The 18,595-nt window shown below is 33.2% G+C and overlaps 2 protein-coding genes across 6 annotated transcripts in view; both read left to right on the top strand.

Moving 5' to 3' along the window:
- LOC141447239 (vascular endothelial growth factor receptor 1-like) overlaps positions 1-18,595 on the top strand; it is a 534,132-nt gene that overhangs the window by 179,008 nt on the left and 336,529 nt on the right. The window lies entirely within an intron of this gene.
- Positions 6,936-16,986, top strand: LOC141447235 (uncharacterized). Its single transcript, XM_074114551.1, has 2 exons — positions 6,936-7,729; positions 15,520-16,986. Exons 1-2 carry the CDS (start codon positions 7,029-7,031, stop codon positions 15,908-15,910), a joined length of 1,092 nt encoding a protein of 363 aa, XP_073970652.1. The 5' UTR covers positions 6,936-7,028; the 3' UTR covers positions 15,911-16,986.

Raw genomic sequence — 18,595 nt, 5'->3', positions numbered from 1 at the left:
AAGCTTCCAGCATCATTTGAAAGGATAATAATAATATATTTACATTTCTCATGTAACAAGGTGGATGTCGAAATCTGATATTCTTGCTTATGGTATCGAGATGAGGTACTTTAATGATAATACAGTGACTCCCATTAATATTGGGACACCTATTACAAAATGATTTAAAAGGAAAATGAAAACAACATACAAAAGTTTGGATTTTTTTTTTTTAAATTACATTAGCAACATCTGTGGAAATTATATATAAGTATAAATCGATGAAATTCCAAACTGTTAGGTAGTACTTTTTGAAAAAGTGTAAAATAAAGCTCTCAAAAATATTGGGACACCAGAAGTGCTAGTGTTTAAACGTTCAATATTAAAAATCTCCTACTATTTAATACTTGGTTGGTAATAATTTAATAATTGCTTTTTGACTTACAATAGCCCTCAAACGATCAGGCATAGGTGAAACAAGTTTTTGGTTAATTCAGGTGGTGTTTTTTTCCTATTCTTCCAGGAAACATCGTTTTAATTCATTTTTGTTAGATATTACTCGTTTACTTAAAGCACTAGCTAAATATTGCCATAAATGTTCAATGGGATTAAGACCTGGAGACTGCGGAGAGGTTTGGAAAACTTTTCGGCAATTATATAACAGTCACTGACGTATCACCCAAGCCGTAGGTTTGGGGTCGTTATCTTGGTAGAATTTAAAAGACCCTAAAATACCCAATTTTTTGGCACTTTTTCCAAATTATTTTTTAATATATTACTATAAACCATTTTGTCCAACATTCCATCAATAAACGCTAATTCTCCAAATCCTGATGCGGACATCCAGCCCCAAACCATAACTGACCCACCTCCACCCGGAGGTGGAGCTTTAAAACCCTTTAATGTTGGCTGTAAATTCTTCTTTTCGAGCTCAGCATTCGCTTTCCTCCAGACCATAACCCTTCCATCTGACTGAAAAACATTAAATTTTGATTCATCTCTAAAGTATATCATTCCAAAAGTCACTATTTCCATTAAAACATTTTTCGGCAAATTTCACTCTCTTAACACGGTTTATCTTACTGACAAAAGGATTCTTCCAGGCTACTCTACCATGATAGTCGAGTTTTCTTAGCACTCTCCGAACAGTTTCTGCCCCTTTTTTGCTTTCTAAACATGTCAAAAATTTCACATTGAAGTTTTGGAGCACTAAGTCGGTGATCTTTTCTAATTCTTTTAATATATAACGCTGCTCTCTGCTGCTCTCTCTCAGAGAGCAGTTGAGGACGGCCTTTTTGTGGGGTTGAAACAATTCTTTTTTCTTTTTGGTAACGCTGAATGATGTTCCTCGCAGTAGATGTTTTAGGTCCGATCAGTTTTTCTGTCTCTCTAACACTTTTTATTGTCTTTGTGCGAAGAAATTACAATTTTTCTTTGTTCAATCGTTGTATTTGTATTTTTGCGCGACATGTTACACCTGGCTTGATTTATATAAACTAATTTAATTATTAATTTCATATTGAATATATGCTTAAGGTAAATATTTACAAATTGTATAAATATTCGGGCAAAACCTTGGACAAACTATAAATTATAATAGTGTCCCAATACTTATGAGAGGTAGAATTTGCACTTATTATAATATATATATTTTTTAATCTACCAAAACATTTTTATGTAATTATTTAAATAGTTTTTATTTAATTAATAGTAATTATAAAATGAAATGAATTTATAAAAATTTGAATAAATGGGTGCCACTTTTAATTTTCGTCAATTTTTAACTTCTGTATGTACTGTCCCAATATTAATGGGAGTCACTGTAGATATTACAGGAGATACAACTTATTTAAAACATGCAACGAGGAAGCTGCATAACACTGCATTGCCAATGCTCGAACTTAGTCAATTATTGCGAATGTGGAGTCATATTGACTCCGTAATTTATTTTTATCTTTTTTTTCTACATTGATTTCAATTTTAATAATAAAATTCGCATTAAAGGATGAGAAAGAATAGGAATTAAGGACGAAAAAAACAATTTTGGCGCTATACACAACATTTCACGCAGAAGGAATTAACTTCAACTTAGGATCTCAGTTATTTCAGTATTTTCTAGAATCCTGATTGACTGCCTTCTGATCAGGGACTTTTTCATTTTTTTCATTTACTGTGCGCTGTTGACACGGATCGAAAATTACCCAATTCGCTACAAGTTTTTGCTGCAATTCGGACAGAAAATCAATTCTAGAAAGAAGATATTTTTTGTGCCTTGATACTTTCTGTGAAAATTATGGTAATTTATCACATAAGCATTTAGGTAATAAATGTTGATCGTATTAAAAAAGAAACACAATGACTACCTTCAAGTTTTACGATTAGCACAGTAATTTCGATTCACTGAATCATTATGTAAAGATGAGTGTAGCAAACCCAGTTTATTGAGCTTCCCTTTGTACGATACCGCTGTAACATTTAGCTCAAAAAAGAATAAACATGAATGAATCTTGCTTTAGATTTTCATAATCTATGGAAATATAAATTTTATGGCACTCAAAAATTCCTCAAGAGGAAAAGCTCAGAATTCTTTGCGTGGAAGACAGCAGAGGGTTTGAAGTAGAAGTAAATTTCCTTGTAAAGGCAGACCAAATTGGTAATCTGGAGTCAAGTTAATAACAGAAAATCTACTTATATTACCAATCTGAAGTCAAAATGACTCTTATGATTCAAGTAAACTAATCTGCAAAAAGAAACTAAGAATTCCACGGTCTTCAGCTCGTGACTATCAATAATGGTGAGAGAGTGGGGATAGCATATCTAAGAGCATTTGGGATAGCTACGAGATGTGGGGGAAAAAGAGACAATTCCTATTTTTTTTGGAGTCAAATTGACTCCGGATTGGCAATGCAGGGTTAAAAAATGGAAAATGAATGGAAAGAAATTGTGAAAAGATGGAAGTGAAAATAGATAAGAAAAAGTTGAGATGTTATTAGCATCTTAGGTAGATGACCCTGTTAAGATATTGGTGGTTCCCAACCCGAAGGATGAGAAGAAGAGATAGCTGATAGATATTTAAGGCAAGAAGTCTAACAGGATATTGGGGACTTTAAAGCAAACCTTTGAACTGAACAAAAACTGTAACAAGAAAGTAACCAGTTAAGTTACAAAAAAAGTAAGGTTATTTATTACAAGATATTTTTAAATATCTCCGCAGTATATATAACTTTGCAGGAATATACATAAAATGCCTACAATCATCTAAAGCCATACATGACGTTAAACTGGCTTTACCATTTCCAAGTATTACCCCCCCGCGCCTAACTGTACCGTGCTATTATAATAACTCTCAAAATAGCTTCCTTAAAACCATTCAATTCTCCATTTTCAATTCCTCTGTGCATTTCGATAAACCACTTCACTTCCATCTAAATTTTCTTCCACATGATAGCAACTGCATCCGTCTCTTTTATTCATCATGTATCTCTTCACTCCCACGTTTTTAAAAGTCTACTTCTAAATCCAGATCGTAATGTTACAATTTGTTTAAATATAAATTATACGGGATATTTTTTACCTTCAGTAAATATTCTATTTTCATTTGTATGATTTAGGTACATGTGTTTTGTTATTTATTTTCTTTTCTCCCAGGTTAGGCCATTTTTATTTTAATTATAATTATTTTTAAGGGATCTACGTCCAAAAATAAAGTTCTGTTTTTGTCTCTTTTTCAATCTAAAAGAATTAATTAATTTATTGAATTTCAATTATTTAGGTTTTCACTTCTTTTCCATCTAAAATTGTTATTTTAATCAATTGATTGTTAAGCCAAACCATTACCATATTTTTAGACTGCATTTTCTCTCTGCGCCCAGTATTAGAGTCATTTACCCTCTAACACCAATTGAATGAAAATCCAGCAGCATTTTCAACCAGGAAATTTTGTGGACAAGTCAACAAGCAGTTTAAAGATAACCATATTCTGGAGCCACATAACCTCTCCACTACTTTTGTCTTTAAATATTCTATAAGAATGTTCCACCAAATGGGATGCTTAGGCAAAATATATGCTTCTCTAATACCCAATAAAGTAAGCTAGGTTCTTCGTGGGATAACTCTTATCCTAGCAGCGCAACCAGTAAAAACGAAGACAAGTTTTACGGACATAATCACCATTGTAATATCGTCTATCCAAGGCCGGATTTTCCTTTAGGCTAACTAGGCTCTAGCCTGGGGCCTCAAGATCAAGAGGGTCCTACATTCAAATTGTTAGCAAAATTAAAATTACACTATTCTAAAAAACAGTGAACACTAAAACACTGAACCAAAAATAAGGAGAAATTCTACGCATATGACTAATAAACAAACATAATAATGTATTGGTTAAGATCAACGCTTTCGGGCTCATTGGGTCTGTTCGTTTGTACGTATATACTAAATTGCACCAAAGTATAGTTCATACGTTCACTGATTGCTATGGCAAATATTGACGTGCCTAAGCTCTGGTTTGTTCTTGCATAAATAAAGTGCAGATTGGTGTAGATTGGAAAATACAAATGGGAGATGAAAGGGCCTCATAAGTGGAATAGCCTAGGGCCTCTTTTCATCTAAATCTGGCCTTGCATCTATCCTTTGGCTTGTATCGAATGTCGTCTTGGAGAATAGTCTAAGCGAAGTGTTGGGATGAAAGAAGGCCCTTGCTGTCTGTTCCAATTTGTATCTTAAACCTTCTCCCAAAAAATCTTTCCAATTTGTATCTTAGTATCTTCGAAATAAATGTAATTTGCAAAAAAACAAGAAGATATTGTTGGGAAAAGAGATTAACAGTATATAAATCAAATTTCGTTATTTTGCAATACTTTTAGAGATAAATACTTTTATTACCAAAATGAACTACTTTATCTTCAGAACTTACAAATTACACTCTCAGTCCTATAAGTTTATATTGATCATTTCCTGTAACTTACAACATAACTTCCTTCGTTGAACTTTGCTTTTACATGAAATTGGATCGCTATCAATCTGAGTAATAATACTTTAAACATGATTTCAACATGCTTACAAACGATAAGCTAAGGTATTAATTTGAAGTTTATGAGTAAACTTAGTGAGAGTTCAACCATAACAACAGTCAACTTAAGATTACTTTAAAAGGAAATCTTTTGAAAACTCTGTATTTGTTGGGAATTGTAAGGGATATTTCTTGGTGAACAGGGCAACACTGTGTAGAGGTTAGATTATTGCGCGATAGAGAAAGGAGTTATATAAAAAGGTTATAAAGAGGTTTATGTGTGAGTTATTGATGTATTAATTTTAGAAGTTTTACTAGTGAGAAAATATGAAGAAACTTTGTATTAGTGCATTTTCCATATAATTCCCCATACATTTTCTAATTCTAACAGTATTGATTCATTTGTAAATGGAATTGCTATTATATTTCAAGATAGTATTAGTAGAAACATGAGTGTGACATGTTTTAGATTTAGAGAATGAAGTTAATGTTGTGAATAGAAAGTGAGTTACATAAGTTGCTATTATACATAATACAAATGAAAGTATAGTGATAGCCTATTTTTCAGGCGTAGCCTAAAGTCTAATAAATTAGGTAAAGTGAACGGAGGCAACTAGTAAACATACTTTAATATTATAAATTTCTCATATTAACCATTAAATAAAATCCAATTCCTAGATCGGGAATCGAACCCATTACCACGATACTGTGTATCCTGTGTATCGCTTCCTCAGCCTTTCGGCTAAGATTAAACTGTCTTGTTGAGTGTGTGCACCAGCTTAATCCAAAAACGAAAATAATTTTATCAAATTTGATATTTGGTAAAGTGACATCATTAAAAATGTTACTGCTTTTTGGCGAAAATCACCTTCCAAATATTCTAATTTTCGTTTTGCTTTGTTTTTTTCCTCCTTCGAATTAATTGAGGTCTGAAATTTGCTTCACAAATTTAAAAATGATCTTTTCTGATTGACTATAAGATGGTTAGTTTACAACTATTTAATCATAAGATTGTTTTCTTTATCGACTCAACTAGTACAATTTTTTTAGTACGTTTTCGTAATGAACAAATAGTTAATTTATGGTAGTATATATACTGATTCCTCCCCTCCGCAACGAGACCGATTCGAGGTCAGTACGTTGAGAACTGTCGATGCGATAATAGGTTTCGTGGAAAAATGTCAATCCAATCTCCCGCCAAGTGCGAAATACGCGGCGTCATCCGTTATCTCGTTTGGAAGGGAAAAACTCCGATTGAGGTTTATAATGGAGGTAAAAACTGCATATGGTGGATAAAGCTATGAATCGTACGAGTGTGTTCAAGTGGTGTCAAGCGAGTTTAAAAACGGTCATACGTCTGTGCATGGTGATCAGTGGAGCGGAAGACCTTCAATTTGTGACTCGACGAAATTGTGGAAAAAATAGAAAATGCGCTCCGTGACGATCGCAGATTGACTGTGGATGAACCTTCCGCATGTTACACGAAACCATCACAGAAACTCTCGGATATCGTAAACTGTCCGCGAGGTGGGTCCTATGCCAAGAAGGAACTGCTCGTCTCGTTTAAATGGTATGTCCTGAACCATCCCCCCGCGCATTCCTCTGACCTAGCACTTTCAGATTATCTATCTCTTTACCTCCCTGAAGCTGCTACATGGGTGGAAAAAGGTTTTCAACCGACGAGGTGGTGAAGTGGATGAAGGGGTTGGCGGGAAACTACTTCGAGGAAGGCATCAAAAAATTAATACCCTGGTTTACCATCTGCATTGAGAGGAATGGTGACTATGTCGAAAAATAGCTTACATACGTACTAATGTAACCAGGTTATGTTTTTGTTCAAATAAACATTTTTGTAACCTACAAAAATTCAGTACACTTACTATCTGGACATGCCTCGTATATAAATATTGTTAATAATTGACTTAGAATGTAAATTAATCATATGCGGAATAGTAATTATTTCTCTAATCATAAACACAGGTGTTCCAATGATTTTTTTAAGAGAGAATATGGAAAATTTTAAGTAAAAATAAGATAAACCATGGAATTATCACACAATCCATCTCCATTAGATTACCCTTACGAAAATTACTACCTACTGCCAAACATGGCAGCCATGAATAAGATTAGAAGTGGCTCGCTCAGTATATATACAAGCGAAGATGAAAATAATAACTTAACTAACAATAATAGCGAAGAAGATCTTCAACAAATTGAAGAAATATTAGAACCACAATTACCAGCTGTTGAAACATTAACCAGATATCAAAAACAATTATTCATCTTAGAGAAAATTAAAAAAAATCCTACAGAAGTTGATTTAAAGATTAGTTGTTTTTACACATCGTCTAAATCAATTCCAAATCTCTGTTTAGAAGATCAAGTAAATTGTATGAATCTAATTGAATCCTTTGATGATATACCATCAGTAAACAATTTAGATAAGATTAGTATAAATAAATTATCTGATTGTCTGATAGAAACTTTATATTGGCTATTGATTGGGTTTATTAACCCGAAAATATTGAAGATGAACAATCTGGAAGAGCAATGGCTATTCGAACAAATTAATACAAAAAATATTTCAAGACCCCTATTTATATGTAAATTAGATGGAAATCAACCGAATAATGACCTTAACAGAAATTGTAAGAATAAAAAAACGGAATATGGCTTCCTTCCAGTAAATAATAGAGAAGTGTTCTCATTGCTTTTTAATTGGAAAAGATCTGCTAAAAATAGGTATGTAAATAAATATTATTAATTTGATAAATAACTGCAAATCTTCCATCCATAATTTTGGATATCGAAGTCAACATTAGGGAAAGCACTTTATTTTTTTTAAAAATATTCTATTAAGTTAATGAAAGTTAACCTTTTAAAATATTAAACTTTAAACATGGGATCGTAACACTAGCGCGTTCTAGTGTACATTTTTGTAAGTTCTTTGGTTGTTGAGTCCTGAATAAAAATGCATTCTATTATATTTTACGTTTGTAAATGAAATTTTCGAAGCTTTATACACTATTTAAGGTATCCGAAGTTACTCTATCGATTGCATCTGTTTATGTAGTTCTATTCTTGTGTCTAAAATTAAACTCTAAACGATTCCCAGACTACAATATTAGACGATTCCCCAAATAAAGTATCAACCAAACAGCAAAATTGTCTCAGAATTTGTTTTTTAAACGAATTTACAACTTGGAGACTTACAATAAATAATTTCATCTGTTTATTTCACCGACAAATATGACCAAGGTGTTTGAGGGGGCCACACACTCCATTTAAACAAAGGTGACATACTTTAGTCTATTAAATAAAGCCTCCTTTAGCCAGGCTATAAGTAGCCTACTTTATAAGCCGAAAGATTTTGTAAATAGCTGATACAAGAGGTTTTAAAAACCTATTTTAGCTGTGTCAGTAGATAAAACGGGCGAAGCTCCTTCATTATTCAACAGCTGTACGTGATTGGCTTTAGGATAGCAATCTAATCCTTATGACCTACATCAAAGGACTACTTTTCTAATGTTGGATAGGGCCAGCTATCACAGGCAAATAGCGTTTGAACAGTCTGCCTCAAATTCTTACAAATAGAAACTTGAAAATGTTTTCATGTTCTGTATAAAACCAAAAACAAAGTTGCTATATTCTTTTGAATTAGTTTTAAATGTTATCTTTTTGTTACAAATCCAGAATTCTGTTTATTCAAGAGCATCTGCATAAAATTAATACCAGTTTCAGTCATTTACATATACGGCCAACTTACTACAAAATACTTGACAACTGGCAACACTGACTTCCTTACAACCAAACCCAAACACATATCACACACAGACCAAACTTCATTATGCTGAGCTTTCGACCTAGGGACTATGTCATCTTCAGGGCTGTGGAACATACGAGGGTCGTTTGAAAAGTCCGTGCAAAAATAAAAACTACTTAATTTTTGGGGGTAAACCTTTTTTATTTTTCAACATAGTCTCCTTTTAGGTTTATACACTTCGTCCAACGCTGCTCTAATTTGTTGATCCCTTCCGAATAATAGGATTTGTCCCTGTCTGAAAAATAGCCATTCGTTTCTGCAATCACCTCGTTTGAATAAAATCTTTTTCCCGCCAGCCATTTCTTCATATTGGGGAACAAATAGTAGTCCGAGGGTGATCCACAGTGACGAAACGACGCTTAAAGTCCTGTGGATTCTTCTGGAACAGCTGCTAACCGTCCTTGCAACACTTCACACGATTTCGTTTTTGGTCAAGCGTGAGCAATCGCGGCACCCATCTTGCGGATAGCTTTGTCTTGTCCAAATGTTGATGCAAAATATTATGTACCCGTTCATTCGAGATGCCCACAGCACTAGCAATCTCACGCACCTTCACTCTTCTGTCATCCATCACCATATCATGGATTTTATCAATGATTTCTGGAGTAGTAACCTCAACAGGGCGTCCAGAACGTTCAGCGTCACTTGTGCCCATATGGCCACTCCGAAAATTTTGAAACCACTTATAAACTGTTCTAATCGAAGGTGCAGAGTCACCATAATGTATATCAAGCTTCTCTTTAGTCTCCTGAGGCGTTTTACCTTTCATAAAGTAGTGTTTAATCAACACACGAAATTCTTTTTCGTCCATTTTTTGAAAATCACTCGACTTCCTCGATTCAAACGATTGCCAAACACAAAGAAATAGACCGATCTGGCTGAAACTTGGTGTGTGTTCTTCCAAGAGATGCTACTAACTAAACATAACCTCGATACGCGCCAGTGGTGCTATCTCTCTGACTTTGCACGGACTTTTCAAACGACCCTCGTATTTACAGTGTGTTAACAATTATATTACCAATTAATTATATTACAATGAATATGTATAATGTAACGAAAATTTACAAAAATATTTACCTAATTTACAATATACTGTTTTACATCATTAGAGTGTTGGTGTGTCTTCTGTCTTGTCTGTTCATGGACTGAATGTGATCGGTCTGATTGTGTGATTGTGTTTGGGGTTGTAAGGGAATCAGTGTTGCCAATTGTCAAGTATTTTGTAGTAAGTTAGAGGTATATGTTGTTTAAATTGTTTGGGTCAGTTTTGAAATTTAAACTGTTTTCTGTGTTAGATACGTATATCATTTCTAGCACTTTCCCTTTTTTGTGTGTTGGTTTCTGATTTAAGTATCTTTGTGTTTGGGGAAATCGAAAGTGTGTTGATTTTCCTGTGCTGTGTAAGGAAAGTGCTGTGGTGTTGGTGCAGTCTTTTTTCTTAAATACTGCGATGTTTCGCCTATATATTTTTTTGTGACAGTCTTTATATTCAATTTCGTATATAAGATTTGATTGTTTGTCTTTTTAAATGTCAATTTAAACAACATATACGGCCAACTTACTACAAAATACTTGACAATTGGCAACACTGACTTCCTTACAATCAAACACATATCCATTTATCACATTCAGTCCATGAACAGACAAAACAGAAGACACACTAACTCTCTAATGATGTAAAACAGTATATTGTAAATTTTCGATACATTTTACATATTCATTGTAATGTAATATTGGTAGTATAATTGTTAACACACTGTAAATATGTTCCACAGCCCTGAAGATGACCTAGTCCCTAGGTCGAAAGCTCGGCATAATAAAGTTTATAATGACTGAAACTGGCATTAATATTTTCATTTTTTAGTTTATTTTTTAAAACAAGAATTTCATTTTTTCAATTTGTATTTTCTATAAATGAAATTTTATTAATGCAGTAAATTACTAATGAGGTTAAAGAAATTAATTTGTATTCTGTTGTGTGAACTTGGGTACACTTCAGCCTAGGTTTACCTGAAAAACCGACTAGTCTTCAATGTCAAATAAGCTGCTACAATATACCTTGTCCTTAGGACCCTTCTCGACTTATACTTAAGAATTCTGTGATGTGAATCAGCACTGAATACAGAACGGGGAGGTTTCAGATTCAAGTCTTAACTGGCAGCTGTAATATTCTCTTCTATAAGGCGAAATTGGAAGTAAACATTGCCTACAAATAGGTTAAACCAATTAGAACCACCCTAAAAAGCATGCAGAAGTGTAATCAGATTGAGGTAAACATACAATGTGTACAACCCTCAAGGTATTGATAGACTGAAATGAAATTGAAATATTAATAAGGTTGTGGCTAATTATTGGTACGGAATAACTGGTGATATTTGTTAGATACACGTACATTGTTTTTAAGGTGCTATAATATCTGAAGTCATTGACGCCCGGAGCTACATTCACTGCTCCGGAGGGCACTGCCAGCCCCCGGACAGTGTTCTCTCGTTACAACACAGTCGCATCATTGGACATTGAACTCTATGAAGATTATAGGAGGAGAAATGTCAAAGAGAAAACTCTAATCCTATTTTATTATACAAAACGTTTTATCGAAAAAATATATATTTCAATAACGTACAATTAGGAGATCTCCCACTGAGTCATCGTAACTAATTCTTCATTTTTATGACTAAAAATTTGTGATGGACTAACTAAATGTTCTTTAGTGAACTGGTAAGGGATTAGACGTGACTAAATTTTGCCCAAATATAACCACTAAAGAGCCTACCTCAAGTGATTTTAGTGCAAATTATGTTGAACTAATCTTCAACGACCGAATTAATGTTTGCCAATACAATACAAGTGAATAAGTTTTGTCAATTACTCACAAATCTAATGCTCATAATCTAATGATTTGTGTAATTTCGCAAACTAACTAAAGTAAGTTTACTAAACATTATTAGTAATAATTGTTAAACTTATATTCTGTGCTTTTCATTGAACAAACGACTGTCAGAACTATTTGTTGAAATATGAAACAACAGTATTTAGGAAATAGAATTACAAATTTAAATAACGATTAAACAATGTGCCTGTTTGTTGTTATTACCTTAACGATTCAATTATGCATTTTAGCCCAAACAATCAATAGTATATCAACTTAATAAAGTTACGAACACATTTGTACACAACTTCGAGTACAGAAAGAGTATTTGGTACCTGTATTTTTTGATGTAGCTACTGTATTTGATCAAGTTTAGAACTCAGAGAGACAAATACACGTCAAAATTATATTATATGTTATTTTTGAAAAGACAAAAATAGGATTCAGCAATACTTACATCGCTAAAAGAGTATTTCTCGCTGGATTCTCCCAGAAAAGACTGTCCCTCTTCAATTTGTAATACTCGGACATAGCCTAAAGCTATGTTAATGGCTATAGCCGCGAATTTAGACTATATAATGATCGCTTCATTGGACCAAGTATTGATCTATAAATTAATGAACTTTAAACATGGATCAGATGTCACAAAAAGCTGTTTCCAATATTGGAAGCTTTTGGTTTTTTGAATGTAAACATCCGCCTACTATAATTCAACAACCAGGAAATTTGCTAGTAGCAAATAGACCTTGAAGTGGCAGAACTAGGAGTTGTCCTGGAGACAAGACTCACTTAGAGACTGCTCATCTATAGTAAAATGAGTTACAACCACTTTACAGAAACCTCTACTTTTCTATAATATACGAGAAGCTCCTTAGAATTATTTTAACATACTCCTCAGTCTGGATTACAGCTAGCAACTCACTGACAAAACGACTATAGACTATTTTTGTAAATAAAGTACACTGAATTGCACTGAATGTCCTCATGGTTTACAAAGCAATTTACACTTACATGACTAATAGACAATTTCTTCCTCAACCTCTACATATTGCCATCCACATTTCTATTACCATTTTGGCAAGCCTACAGCTTCCAGAAGAACTGAAACCAAAACTATATCAAGATCTTTAAAGAACTGAACTCCATTTTGAATATGCTATTAATGAGTTGGCTCATATTTAATTCGAAAATAATTATTACATCAATATACACTGCAATAGTTTAGTGTGGCCTTGGAACACACTTTTTTTTTTAGTAAAAAGATTATTAGTTCCATGTTTTGGATGACCTTCTTCAGGGACTGAGCATGTGGTATTATCTTAAGAAAAATAATCTTTTTTTTTTATGTAATTACCAAACGTTTTTGCCCTGATTTGTGACCGAAGTGCTGAAGTCTTCACTTATGGGTAACACTTTTTAGCCAAACTTGAAGTATAATTTAAGTTATAATATCACAATTCTCTACCATAGCTTCTGAAGAAGGACATCAAAGGTGTCTGAAACTTGCAACAAATGAAGAAAATTGTTTTTCTTGGTTCTAGCTATTAAAATATAATTGTGACTACAGGCCAATCAGCAGTAGGGTAAAAAGGAGGCTTCTAGCTCAATAAACATGGCGGACTAGGATGAAGTATGGTCGGCGGCATGGGTGCAGTTTTTTTCTCCTCCTCTAGCCTCATCTCTACACTATTAAGGTGCATCTTTCTCTCTCTCTCCATCTATATCCATAACAATTAAACTAAATAATAGTTGATTTGAATGTCAAAAACTGCACGCATGTCGCCGATCCTACTTCATCCTAGTCCGCCATGTTTACTGAGCTAGAAGCCACCTTTTTACCCTACTTTCATCCTAGTCCGCCATGTTTACTGAGCTAGAAGCCTCCTTTTTACCCTACTTTCATCCTAGTCCGCCATGTTTACTGAGCTAGAAGCCTCCTTTTTACCCTACTTTCATCCTGGTCCGCCATGTTTACTGAGCTAGAAGCCTCCTTTTTACCCTACTATCAGCCAATTGTTTCATTCAGTATTACAAAAATCTATTGCTAGCCAGTTGTCAAATCCAGTAGCTCTGATAAAACAAGATAAAATAAATCTGAAACAATAACACATTGGCAGTATGCAGTCACCAAATTCACGACAAAATATTAACGCTACTAGTAGTCAAATTTGCGTATTAAATTGAAAAAGTATAAAGTATAAAGTATAAAAATGGCCTGCTTTTACCTATTTCTGAGCTAAAGAATTCTATTTTTAAACCGGTATAACGCGCAAGGTGTTGGATATTAATAAAATACTACGACTCTAAAACATGAACCTTAATTAAGATGTTCTTGCCTTATTGACTTGTTAAATTCAAATATCGCGGAATGCTTGGAGTGTTGGAAAGCTTCTAATATTCCCCGCTGCTTCTGCACCGTCAGCATCAACCTATGTCTCTCTCTTGTATTCCTATATTGCTGCATGTCAGAAGGCATACAAATTTGGAGCTGTTTGGGAGTTATTTTGCATGAGTTTAAGGAGCCCATTTCTACTTATTGCAATTTCCAAGGATCTACCAAGTTTGGAATACCGTTCTTTATTGATAAAAATAATTAAAAAGAGTAATTTCTTAATTCTTAGAGCTAAATTCAGAGGCAGGGTGATCAAAATTAAAAATAAATTAAGACCTGCAAAGCTAATATGAATTGTGGTACTGGGGTTCGATTCCCGATGTCTAGGCCTTGGATTTTATTTAATGTTTAATATGAGAAGTGAGTAGTAAAGTATGATTTGGTAGTTGGGCATAAAACCCGCCTGAAAAAAGTATAACTTTACTTTTTTTAAAATAATGCTTAAAATGTGTAATTGACAATCAGTTTACAAAAAAAAAAAAATTCTTCTAAGAAATACTGATAATGACTTGATATTAGAACAAAAGATTGTGCTTCTAGTGGCAAATTTGACTTTTTTTAATCGATTTAAATGGCATTGTTTCAGCCGTTATTAGTTGATTTCTACCTTTAGATAGTTACATTACCCTTCAAATGCAGCGCTGGCGGTATCTTCAAATTCTTAAAGTTATAGTTCTTCAGCTCATCTTAGTCAACGTCTAAGAATCTAAATAATAACTTGGTTACCAAGGACTTACACAAGATCATTTTCTTGGAGACATTATTTACTTAAATATTTTCTCATTGCATTTATTATTGTAGTAATTAATTCTGTTATATTATATGAAATAAATATTAATACATACATGAATTTATTAAATTATTTATTAAATGAAATAAATCTACGTATTACTTATAATTAGTGCTCTAATTTGTATTTAATATTCAACATAATTCTCACTTATCTCTTTTTGCAATCTCACATAATTCACTGCTCCAACCCACTAGAGAGGTCTTTCTACATAACAGCGTTATTTATGTATTTAAATTCATATTTTCCGCCGTAATTCTAGATTGTATGGAGCTCACTTTGTTATAAAGTATCAGGTTAGCTACTTAAATAAATACTTGAAATGCCTCGTAACTAATTCTAACTGATTTTCAGTTTACCAAAGTTTAAGTTTCCCATCCCCAGGTGGGCTTTACGTCCAACTACCGATTAACAAAGATAAACATACTTTAACTACAAAGTTCTGATATTAAACATTAAATAAAATCTAACTCCAAGAAAGGGGGAATCGAACCTACTAACCCAACAATACATATTAACTTTGCGGGTCCAGTCTCTTAACCGCTCGGCTACCGTGGCGCCTACCAATAAATAAGTTTCTTGCCCTTTATTGTAATCAACTTTTACTTTCTTTTTTTTTAACCAAAGTATTTTAATAAAACTGAGACATATTTTACAGGTGTTTTAACGATAAATTCCATCATGCTTACGATTATTCAAGATTACAACCAATATGGCCGAAATGTTCACTGGGTAAATGGATTAAAATTATTTTTGTAATAGAATATTACATGCACCCATCAATAACGTATGTTGGTGATGTACCTGGTAAAACGTTGAGTCTATCATTGGAGCTAAGCACACCAGATCCACCTGGTTATTTTCTAATAACAAATACAGATTATGCAAGAATATCGCATATATTGCTTTATCAAAATAATTCTTCAATTATTTATAAACTTTCATCAATTTTTAGTTATTCCTATATGGCGCACAGTAGTCTGATTTATTGCCTGTTCGGTGCAATAATTTTAGCTCGTGTACTCAGAAAATTACAATATAATAGGTAAAATTTTTAAAAAATAAAACTTTTCAATTGTTTTTTGAAACGATTTGTCGTTTAAATCATTAAATAATGCTGGAGTTATTTCTTGTAAAAGTAAAGCAAACATTTTTAGCAATTCAAGTTGTTAACCAAAAAGTTAACAATCGATAACTGTTGACAACAGTACATGATGTTGTATGTACATGATGGGAAACCCCTTATCGCCAGTCATTGCAGACATAGTATTAGACGACCTTTTCGACCAAATTACAACTAACCACCCACACATTTACTTTGCCAAAAAATACGTAGATGATACAATTTTATGCATTAATTCCACAAAAACACAAGAAATACTTGCACTTTTCAGCAACTATCACCCCTCCATACAATCCTCAATAGAACAAGAAACCAACAACCAAATTCCTTTTCTTCACCTTCTGCTCATAAGAACAGATACAGGACAAATTAACACAAAACCTACATAGGCCGTCTCCTTAATTTTTACTCCAACCAACTTCTATTTCAAAAAACAAACTGCGTAAACAATTTCATCTCACGTAACCTAAAACTTACATCAACCCAATATCATCAGGACATAATAGAAAGATCAAAAACAATCCTTCAACTCAACAAATACTCCCTCAAACACATTAACCACGCCATCAAATCATACTACGAAAAAACCAATCCAACCAACTCATCAGAAACAACAAACTTACAAACACAAAACGACACCAACCTATCCATAGAACCCAAAAAATATGCCTCACTACCATATGTACAACCACTCACAAACAAATTAAAAACATTACTACAGAACACGACAAACACAATAATCACTACAAAAAACACCAACAACTCAAAAAGACAATTTTTATCGAAGCTAAAAGACCAGACTGAAAAAGACAAACAATCAAATCTTATATACGAAATTGAATGCAAAGACTGTCACAAAAAATATATAGGCGAAACATCACAGTATTTAAAAAAAAAGACTGTACCAACACTCTTACGACACAAAACTAAAAAAGAACACCACAGCACTTTCCTTACACAGCACAGAAAATCATCACACTTTCGATTTCCCAAACACAAAGATATAGAAATCAGAAACCAACACACAGAAAAGGAAAGTACTAGAAATGATATACGAGTACATATCTAAGACATAAAACAGTTTAAATTTCAAAAAAGACACGAACAATTTAAACAACATATACCGCTAACTTACTACAAAGTACTTGACAATTGGCAACACTGACTTCCACACAACCTAACACATTTTATACATAGACTGATCACACTCAGTCCATGAACAGACAAGACAGAAGACACACCAACACCCTAATGATGTAAAACAGTATATTGTAAATTAGGTAAATATTTTTGTAAATTTTCGTTACATTATACATATTCATTGTAATATAATTAATTGGTAATATAATTGTTAACATACTGTAAATACGAGGGTCGTTTGAAAAGTCCGTGCAAAGTCAGAGAGATAGCACCACTGGCGCGTATCGAGGTTATGTTTAGTTAGTAGCATCTCTTGGAAGAACACACACCAAGTTTCAGCCAGATCGGTCTATTCCTTTGTGTTTGGCATTCGTTTGAATCGAGGACACCAACCCTGAAATGTAAAAGTATTACTTTCTAAACTAGGTAAATAATTTTTGTAAATTTCGTTATATTATACATATTCATTTTAATATAAACATTGTTAACAAACTGTAAATATGTTCCACAGCCCTAAAGATGACCTAGTCCCTAGGTCGAAAGCTCGGCAAAATAAATTTTACTCGACTGAAATGGCCTTTATTTTTTCATCCTATTGTAGCTTAACATTAAAGTGAAGAAGGTAATATATATTAACCGAAAGGTTGGTATGAAGAAACAAAATTTGTTTTGAATTTATTGACCGCACCTCTAATATTCCCCAAAATCATCAATTAACAATGGTCGTAAACTAAAACTATCGTATTCAGTTTAAGTTAACGCAACTCAAAAAAAAATCGGAATAGGGCAAGACTGAATCTCATATTTTATTTTTAATATAGTACGGTTTATTTTGATCAAATTGTTCAATAAAGTTGGATAACCTGTAATTACATGGAATTTTCTATTTTACTCGTTTGGGAAAACCACAGATTTTCTTTTTTAACAAAAGCACATCAATTGATCCATGAACATTTAATTTTAAACTTAACTTCCTAAATTTTTCTTATTCTCCTCCACAGTCTTTCTTCCTCTCTCTTTAAGGGAAAATTGCTTTTAGGAGCTTTCAGGTTGGTAGTAATTTTGGACGGTTCCTACAGAGTGCCATTTCCTTGTATTTCCTTTAGTTCCTCCTTGGTGGGCGTAGTTGGGCGCCAACTAAGAGAGAGAGTGAACCCATTTGTGCCAGCTTAATATGTAATATAATCCTGTTCCAAGCGCTGAGTAACTAATGGACTACCCTTGTCAGTTCACCCGTTTGAGCGTATAAGACAGAATGACGAAAACAAGTCAACTTCTCCTTTGAACTGCTGCTTCAACAGTTATTCTCTAGGATTTCTTGATGTGTGCATATGTTGAACATGTATTAATAATATTTAATAATTTATTCTTAATTTAATAATAAGTAAATAAAAATATTTACAAGGGTGTCCCAAGCTATATGGATAACGACTTTTTCTCGGAAACTAGAAATAGAAAAAAAACTAAAAAA

This window comes from Rhodnius prolixus, unplaced genomic scaffold (assembly GCF_049639745.1).
Source record: "Rhodnius prolixus isolate KJV_2025 unplaced genomic scaffold, Rpr scaffold_7, whole genome shotgun sequence".
NCBI classification, from domain to species: Eukaryota; Metazoa; Arthropoda; class Insecta; order Hemiptera; family Reduviidae; genus Rhodnius; species Rhodnius prolixus.
The sequence above is the reverse complement of the archived record's forward strand: the minus strand, read 5'-3'. Positions and strand labels throughout refer to the sequence as shown.

Bases quoted from the DNA above. Each gene is read 5' to 3' on its own strand.
- LOC141447235 (XM_074114551.1), top strand. From the start codon at position 7,029: ATGGAATTATCACACAATCCATCTCCATTAGATTACCCTTACGAAAAT. The intron at 7,730-15,519 runs GTATGTAAATAA...CATATTTTACAG, and splicing joins AAAAGATCTGCTAAAAATAG to GTGTTTTAACGATAAATTCC.